Source organism: Gymnoscopelus microlampas (genome assembly GCF_963454915.1).
Source record: "Gymnoscopelus microlampas genome assembly, chromosome: 1".
Taxonomy (NCBI): Eukaryota; Metazoa; Chordata; class Actinopteri; order Myctophiformes; family Myctophidae; genus Gymnoscopelus; species Gymnoscopelus microlampas.
The window spans coordinates 20,955,318-20,965,992 of NC_139962.1; the positions used below are offsets into that span (position 1 = coordinate 20,955,318).

The following is a 10,675-nucleotide window of genomic DNA, read 5'->3' on the forward strand; positions in this document are numbered from 1 at the left end:
CTCTGCCCATGCTTATAGCTCCCTCTAGTGGCGCTGACCCCCTAGGGGGTCCTCAGAGTTACTACAAGGGGTCCGCCAAATCTTTGTGTGATTTATTTTTTACCTTAACCACTTGAACCCTAGCATCCCTTTTCTGAGGAGAACTTTAGCCAAAAATAGCCGATCTACAAGCTCACAACGCCTTGCAGCTTTGTGAGGGCTTTGGTGTAGAGGGAAAAAAAGAGCAGACCAAGTAGGCTAAACAAAAAAAGTTGAATCTGAAACACAATTTTATACACCCTGCTTCATCTCTCTCTCAGCTAGGGGGTCCTTGGCCTGAAAACGTTGAAGACCCCTAATTTAGATATAGGCTACAGCAATGTCCATGATTTCAAGGGGCTGACATGAATTGTAACCTCGCGTCACCACTCTTTCCACCTCACATGAATTGTAGTCCCTTTTTTACTTTAGGTAGCCTGGCTATTACATCACCCATACTTGAGAATTGGGACATAGGCCTATCATGCCCTAATTAAACAAATGTTTTGGGTGAAAATATATTCTTAAAGCATGTATATATAAAAATTACATTTATTTATTCAATGTTTTGGTCTGGTTTCCTTTTTTCTAAATCTAAATTTGCACTCTGCTCAGACAAGGATTCACAACTTCAAACATCATTTTTTTGTTTTTTTTTTGTTAAAAGCATAACAAAAAAACATTGATATCATATTGGTATGTTATCAATACCATTGGTATTGATAACATGTAAGAATGTAGCCTACTATTATTATCATCTTTGTTGTATATTGTATACTTTATATTTTGTCTTTATTGTCAGTGTCACAATTAGTTAACATTTTAATCCAAACCATGATAGACTTGTTTTTGTCTAGATACCGTCATCGTCATGCCTTAAAGTCACCCTTTCAATGTCCATACATTTTAACCATCTCTTTATGAAAACGCCTTGCTATATGGAGGAGCTCCTAGGAGCACAGGTCTCCGCCAGAGCAGGTATTATTGTGGGTCAGCAATGTTCAGAATTCACCAATCAGGATGATGGAATATGAAAAGTCGGACAGATCCGTCTTTATCACTTAGAGATGATGTGTACCGATTTGCATGATGTTTGGACAACATTTAAAAATATGATTTTTTTAATTTAAAAAGAACCATGCAGCCTCCTGGTGGCGCAACGTTAAAGGGGAGGCATTTGTTCCTCAACATAGTGCGAATATGCGTGCAAAGTTTCACTGCAATCGGACACTGCGTTCATGATTTGTGGCGTTTTTTTGTTTTTGTTTTGTTTTGTTTTATCCCACAATTTCGTAACCCATTTTTTTCACCCAGTGCCAAATGCCTATGTAATCCTGGGCACTACTCTCCCTCTGCCAGCCTAGGGAGCAACTTACTGAATACAACAAATGTCTACAGTAAATGGTGAGGATGACAAATGAATTAAAGGACAACATCAACAACATTATTTATGTTGTCAGGGAAAATACATTTAATCATGTTTAATTTTGTTTACAACACACTAACGCATACCCAACAAGTCATGATGATGAAAATAACTAATAACAAATGACTGTAGCTGTTAATAAAAACACTTGAGTAGGTAAAACAGGGTTAGAGATCAAATAGCCTCCATTATAATTAATTACTTTAGTTTTTAGTTTTTTTTTATCACAACATTAAACATCATTTGACTAAAGCATAGTCAACAACATAATGGTGCCAGGGCATTATGTTGAGATGAGCAGCACTTTCTGGCAAAGCAGTGGTAAGCAGTGGCCTCAATAATAATTCTAATTGATTAAAGGGGATGTCACTCTGGGTGTCTCTTGAATTAGTAGAAAAGCCAGGGCCACGTCTTCTGAGTGGTAAAAATACAACAACCCATGACCACTTGCAGTCTTGATTATACTAATCATGTTCAGGATTGTCAACTTTGATTCATATATTTAAACAAAGCCTGTTCCACATTTAGCCACATTTTGTTTTTCTTCTAGAACGCACCCTGGAACATAAACATTTGACAAAGGCAGCAAAAGTCAGCAGTATAATCATGAATAATACTATTAAGAACAACATGACATCTACAGAGTGGTAAGAGTACCAGGGCATTTTGTAGGACTCTGTGCGGAGGTGAGCAGCACCTTTGTGTCTCATGACAAACTCTATCCAGAAGATGGCGCTGTCCAGCGGCTTCAATGGCGTGTCTCTGTGCAACCTGGAGAGTCTCTGCATGTTGTTCCTGTAGGAAGGCTCATGGAGAACCTCCTCAATGCCTTGCAGAAATATGTCTTTGTTCATAGTAAAAATGTCAACAATCTTTGCTGCACCTCGTACCTTCATTTTAAAGAGGTTATCAGGTTGATCAAAAATCAACGGGAGTCCTACTATAGGAACTCCATGATACATGGCTTCCTGAACTCCATTTGTTCCTCCATGCGCTACAAACGCTTTGGTCTTTGCATGACCTAACAGGTCATTCTGTGGCATCCAGTCCACCAGTAAAGTGTTGTTGCCCAGAGTAGCAGGCCTGTCACCTTTATGTCTCCAGATTACTTTCTGAGGTAGCTGGGCAAAAGCTGCAGCTATCTCATCTGCTAAGTCATGGGGAAGCTCTCCAACTAGAGTCCCCAAAGACATGATGATGACTCCATGTTCCCCAGAACTCTGGACAAACTCCTCCAGGTGTTGAGGAAGAGGTTTAGCAGGTTTGCACTGGAACCCTGCCATATAGATAACATTAGGCATGGTGGGGCGAGGGAACTCAAACACAAAGTCAACTCTCATCAACCACAGGTCTGCTGCTTGATACAGGGACATGTGGTCTACATCGGAACCAAGGTATTTTTCTAACAGACCTACATAATGTGGTTTCATAAAATTTGCTACTTGGAATTCCAGAAAGGCAGATGCCAATATGTTTTTTATTCTTTCCAGAAAGTTCATTTTATCTGATAGCTCCATCATTGGATTCGGAACATAAGAAAGTGGAGAAGGTGCAATCGCGAAATGGCCTTCACCGGTGGGGGTCCATCTTACATTGAAGACTAGTGGTAAACTAAGGTAATGGGCAAGAATAGTGCCACCTGGCAAAGCAGGGTCAGTCAGAACCAGGTCATATTTGGCATCCTGTAGAGACTGCATCAGATCTTTGTTTTCAAAAATGTGTTCAAGCATTTTACTAATGGTCTGGTGCATTTCATTAGACTTTCCTGCTACTTCCATTTCTAGCTTGAAACGAGTCCAGGCAGACTTTCCTTGCCTTTGGATTTCCAGAAGTCTAGACACGAATGTCTTGGCAAAGTCCTCATCAAATCCACATGCAGCATCAATCATGATTGCAGTGTAGAACGGAGAGGTTTCCTTAATGTACCAGCTGTCATTTGGTCGCATGACTGAAACCTGGTGGCCCCTTGCATGCAGCTCCTCAACTATGACCTTCATATTCACCCAGTGGCTGCCGTCCACAGGAAAAACAAGAACTTTACCCCCATGAGCAATGGCTAAACAGAGGAAGAGGATAGCGATCCAGGCCAGGTGGAAATGCATTTCTTCACTCTAAAAGCCAATGAAGGATACAGAATCATTTAAAATAAACGTGGTGTAAGTGATAATTTCTTGTTAAAATAAGTGTTAAATATCTCTATATTTTGATAGTACTCATGAATTGCTATAGGGCTTTTGTACAGCTCCTTAGTATACAGAAAATCCAAAATCCAATCAGGACAAAAAACTCATACAGGATAAACAACTGAAATTGGAAGTGATAAAAAAGCAGACAAAATTGGAATTGAAACACTGTAAAATGTAACCAGATAAATTGGTTCTCCCTCTCCTGATCAGATTAAATTGGTGACCCACCTGAAAATGTATTCTCTGTTTACCAAAGAACTGAAAGACCAGCTCAGTGGTCTTGTGGTTAGAGTGTGCGGTGTACGCCCTCAGGCTGGGAGGTCAGGTGGGGGTTTAATCCTCCGGCCAGGTCATAAAGACTACAAAAATGAGACTCAGTGCCTCCCTGCTTGGCACACAGCATCAGAGATCAAAGGTGGGATTGGGGGGCAAGTCCCTGCGACATACTAACGTCATGACCAGGGGGTATACATACTTGTACATCAAGTTACCTTAAGGCTGCTTACTTACTTATTAAGAACTGAAGAGACGTGGAGACCCCTGTTACTGAACAAACAATGATTACTATCTGAATATAGAGCTTTAACTTCTTAACATAAAGTTGTTTTAACCAAAACATATCACTTCCAGCACCATTACGTAGACAGGTATAATAAGTTAAGATATGTCATCATAGCTATATTTTTTGTCTGTGTGAAACTGCTAAGTTTGATAAATCAAATCATCAACAATCAATAAACACTTAGCACACATAACACTTGCACTGTTCAAGTTGCACTTAAACATAAACTAGGAATCTTGGTTATAAAAACCCCAAGTGGTAGATTAAGTTCTATACAACAATGGTGGCATGCACCTTGCATACAATGAAAGTAGAAAATAGTAGAAAAGTAGTAGAAAATTACATTTGTTTTAACTTTTTTTGATTGTGCAGCACAATCCCCCCCCCATACATATAGGGCCCAATATGTTACCTTTGATGGATAATCCTTAGCTAGTTCTCTCTTCACCAGTCGTCATGGGAAAGAAAGACATCAGAAACAGTTTTACTTCAAGTTTATAACCTGGTTGGACTTTCATACTGTAATGCCATGTTGTTAGACTCTCAGCTGATAACAAAGCTGACCAAGGGGGAGTGGATTTAGCATGACAAATACTCTTTGTAGTTTAGCTGGAACTCAGTAGTCAGTACAGTGTACAGTACAGTATGTATCGCAACCATAGAAGGATCTCAACCCGTACTTTGAATGAAGTACTGGTGTTGAGTACTTTGTCCGCCACTAGATGTCACCATAATAACAATACCTACCAATTAATAAAAAGAAGACCCAATAAACAGAGCTTCTCTACCAGCTTTGTAAGGAAACATTTCCATTATTTCATTCGTTTTTTGTTTTGTTTTGTTTTACATTGGGAAACACATTTAACTGAGGCCAATTCAATTCTACTGGGAAAAATGTAAATCATTTAATCATACACCTTATTCAAACATGGCTATTTGAGATTCCCACATGGGCAAAAAAGAGTCAACTGGAGTCTCAGAGAGTAAAATGTGCCAGAACAACATTATTATTATTATTATAATACTTCAAATAATATACATTTGCTTAACAATTAAGACACACTGAGCTAGAGCTCTTGACGTCTGATTTAAGGATGACATTTTTTTAGACAATGTTTCACCGTGTTAAGGTGACTACATCATAGAGTTATATGACTACGTGGAAACAAGTCCCCAGGACTTTTTGTCTTTTAGCTTTAATGTCTTACTGTGTACAACATGCTGTTGTTTACATTTCTGTATTCAATCAATCAATAGGAGGAGTGCCTGTCTTACAAAAAAACAAGGGAAAATAAATACCATAAGTAAGTACTCGTCATGCCCGGCTACTGTTTACTGCTCAGTGCTGACCATTTACCATACCATTTACCATTTACCATCTACCATCTACCATCTACCATACCATTTACCATTTACCATTTACCATCTACCATACCATTTACCATTTACCATCTACCATCTACCATCTACCATACCATTTACCATCTACCATCTACCATCTACCATACCATTTACCATTTACCATTTACCATCTACCATGCCATTTACCATTTACCATTTACCATACCATTTACCATTTGTGAGCAGGTCTGGTGTTTTGGGCATCAAGTCGCCCATTGACAAAGATTAGAAAATAGCTTTTCTAACTTTTTTTTTTTTTTTTGTGATTTTCGTTTTTTTTTTTTCATATTAACACAGTTCGAATGTTGAAGAAGGTTTATAGTCCAAAGGATAGGTGTTTTAGAATCATTAAGTGGTTTAAATTACATTACAAAAACAGGAGTGTTTCTGTGTGTTTCTGTCGGTCTTTTGGGGGCGGAGAGTGGTTTTAACTTGCAGGGACAACATTAACATGTGAGTGGTTTTGGTTGGTTGTTGGCCCATTGTTCTCCGGTTACAAGCCTAATCCCCGCCCATCAGTATCACTCCTCTCTGTGGTGGTGTAACGTAACTTGCTTATCTCATGGCCACGGGTGTTATAATTATGTACGGGCCCTCATAAGTACCCGTATCTTCGGTATTGTTCAATAAAAAGCAGCTGATCTACAAGCTCACAACGCGTCGCAATGCGCATTGTGAGCTTGTAGATCAGCTATTTTCAAATAGACTATGTATAAAATGGGGCTAAAGTGATTAATGTATGTTTTATAATGTAATAATTTATATCTGCAAAGTAACTAGTAACTCAAGTTTAAAATGATTGTAGTGGAGTAAAAGTACAATATTTCCCTCTGATCTGTAGTGGAGTAGAAGTTAAAGTATTGGAAATACTCCAGTAAAAATACCTAAAAAAAATGTAATTGTGTTGCATCAAATTTCTATATAGTGGACAGCTGACTGAAAGGTGTCAATGGGGGAGTGATTAGAGGAGTGGCTAGGTTGAATAAATTACCCATTGTTCACGCCCATTACCTGGAGCTGAGAGGTGCTATAGAAGTGGAAATTCTTTAGGAGGGATTATCTCAGTTTGGACTATTATAGATAACAAGATTAAAATGGTCACATCTTCTTCAAATATATTCCAATTTCAATGAATGATACATCATATGAAAGCTTACATTCTATACTTTAACAATCTGTAATAAAATGAAAAACGCCCCCTTGCTGCCTAAAGCACTGTACCCGTTCACATTTACCATACCATTTACCATCTACCATACCATTTACCATTTACCATCTACCATTTACCATTTACCATTTACCATCTACCATTTACCATTTACCATCTACCACACCATCTACCATCTACCATCTACCATTTACCATTTACCAGCTACCAGCTACCATTTACCATTTACCATTTACCATCTACCATTTACCATTTACCATTTACCATTTACCATCTACCATTTACCATTTACCATTTACCATCTACCATTTACCATTTACCATTTACCATTTACCATCTACCATTTACCATTTACCATCTACCATACCATTTACCATTTACCATTTACCATACCATTTACCAATTACCATTTACCATCTACCATCTACCATTTACCATCTACCATACCATCTACCATACCATTTACCATTTACCATTTACCATCTACCATACCATTTACCATCTACCATCTACCATCTACCATTTACCATTTACCATCTACCATTTACCATTTACCATCTACCATCTACCATTTACCATCTACCATTTACCATCTACAATTTACCATCTACCATTTACCATCTACCATACCATTTACCAATTACCATTTACCATCTACCATACCATTTACCATTTACCATCTACCATACCATTTACCATTTACCATCTACCATACCATTTACCATTTACCATTTACCATCTACCATGTACCATCTACCATTTACAATCTACCATTTACCATCTACCATCTACCATCTACCATCTACCATCTACCATTTACCATTTACCATCTACCATCTACCATTTACCATCTACCATTTACCATCTACCAACTACTATTTACCATCTACCATTTACCATCTACCATACCATTTACCATCTACCATTTACCATCTACCATCTACCATACCATTTACCATCTACCATCTACCATACCATTTACCATACCGTCTACCATCTACTATACCATTTACCATCTACCGTACCATTTACCATCTACCATACCATTTACCATTTACCATCTACCATTTACCATCTACCATTTACCATCTACCATTTGCCATCTACCATACCATTTACCATTTACCATCTACCATTTACCATTTACCATCTACCATTTACCATTTACCATTTACCATCTACCATTTACCATCTACCATCTACCATACCATTTACCATTTACCATTTACCATACCATTTACCATTTACCATACCATACCATTTACCATTTACCATTTACAATCTACCATACCATTTACCATTTACCATACCATTTAACATCTACCAAACCATTTACCATTTACCATCTACCATTTACCATACCATTTACCATCTACCATACCATTTACCATCTACCATCTACCATTTACCATACCATTTACCATCTACCATACCATTTACCATTTACCATCTACCATACCATTTACCATCTACCATCTACCATCTACCATTTACCATTTACCATTTACCATCTACCATTTACCATCTACCATACCATTTACCATTTACCATCTACCATCTACCATCTACCATTTACCATTTACCATTTACCATCTACCATACCATTTACCATCTACCATCTACCATCTACCATTTACCATCTACCATTTACCATTTACCATCTACCATACCATTTACCATCTACCATCTACCATCTACCATTTACCATCTACCATTTACCATCTACCATCTACCATCTACCATTTACCATCTACCATTTGCCATTTGCCATTTACCATCTACCATTTACCATTTACCATTTACCATCTACCATCTACCATTTACTATTTGCCATCTACCATTTACCATTTACCATTTACCATCTACCATTTACCATTTACCATTTACCATACACCATCTACCATTTACCATTTACCATTTACCATCTACCAATCTACCATACCATTTACCATCTACCATTTACCATACCTTTTACCATTTACCATTGACCATTGACCATATACCATATACCATTTACCATCTACCATACCATTTACCATTTACCATCTACCATACCATCTACCATCTACCATTTACCATTTACCATTTACCATACCATTTACCAATTACCAATTACCATTTACCATACCATTTACCATTTACCATTTACCATCTACCATACCATTTACCATTTACCATTTACCATACCATTTACCTTTTACCATTTACCATCTACCATTTACCATCTACCATCTACCATACAATTTACCATTTATCATCTACCATTTACCATTTACCATTTACCATCTACCATAATATTTACCCTCTACCATCTACCATACCATTTACCATCTACCATACCATTTACCATTTACCATCTACCATTTACCATTTACCATCTACCATACCATTTACCATTTACCATTTACCATTTGCAATCTACCATTTACCATCTATCATTTACAATCTACCATCTACCATTTACCATTTACCATCTACCATCTACCATTTACCATTTACCATCTACCATCTACCATTTACCATTTACCATACCATTTACCATTTACCTTACCATTTAACATTTACCATCTACCATACCATTTACCATCTACCATCTACCATCTACCATACCATTTACCATTTACCATTTACCATCTAACATTTACCATCTACCATTTACCATTTACCATCTACCATACCATCTACCATACCATTTACCATTTACCATTTACCATCTACCATTTACCATTTCTAATCTACCATTTACCATCTACCATTTACCATTTACCATTTACCATTTACCATCTACTATACCATTTACCATTTACCATTTACCATCTACCATACCATTTACCATTTACCATTTCATACCATTTAACAATTACCAATTACCATTTACCATCTACCATCTACCATCTACCATACCATTTACCATTTACCATCTACCATACCATTTACCATCTACCATTTACCATTTACCATCTACCATTTACCATCTACCATACCATTTACCATTTACCATCTACCATACCATTTACCATCTACCATTTACCATTTACCATCTACCATTTACCATCTACCATTTACCATCTACCATCTACCATTTACCATTTACCATCTACCATTTACCATTTACCATCTACCATACCATTTACCATACCATTTACCATTTACCATCTACCGTACCATTTACCATTTACCATCTACCATACCATTTACTATTTACCATCTACCATACCATTTACCATCTACCATACCATTTACCATTTACCATCTACCATACCATTTACCATTTACCATCTACCATCTACCATACCATTTACCATCTACCATACCATTTACAATTTACCATCTACCATACCATTTACCATTTACCATCTACCATACCATTTACCATTTACCATCTACCATTTACCATTTACCATCTACCATTTACCATCTACCATCTACCATCTACCATTTACCATTTACCATTTACCATACCATTTACCCTCTACCGTACCATTTACCATTTACCATCTACCATACCATTTACCATTTACCATCTACCATTTACCATTTACCATCTACCATACCATTTACCATTTACCATCTACCATACCATTTACCATTTACCATCTACCATTTACCATCTACCATCTACCATTTACCATTTACCATTTACCATACCATTTACCCTCTACCGTACCATTTACCATTTACCATCTACCATACCATTTACCATTTACCATCTACCATTTACCATTTACCATCTACCATACCATTTACCATCTACCGTACCATTTACCATTTACCATCTACCATACCATTTACCATTTACCATCTACCATACCATTTACCATTTACCATCTACCATACCATTTACCATCTACCATACAATTTACCATTTACCATACCATTTACCATTTACCATCTACCATTTACCATCTACCATA

The 10,675-nt window shown here is 37.2% G+C and overlaps 1 protein-coding gene across 1 annotated transcript; it reads right to left on the reverse strand.

The window, feature by feature from the left end:
- Positions 1-1,968: 1,968 nt before the first annotated feature.
- LOC311043063 (UDP-glucuronosyltransferase 2A1-like) lies at positions 1,969-3,492 on the reverse strand (the record flags this gene model as incomplete). Its single annotated transcript, XM_084054211.1, has 1 exon — positions 1,969-3,492. The coding sequence occupies exon 1, from the start codon at positions 3,439-3,441 to the stop codon at positions 1,969-1,971; it is 1,473 nt and encodes a 490-aa protein (XP_083910337.1). The 5' UTR covers positions 3,442-3,492.
- Between the last annotated feature and the right edge of the window lie 7,183 nt (positions 3,493-10,675).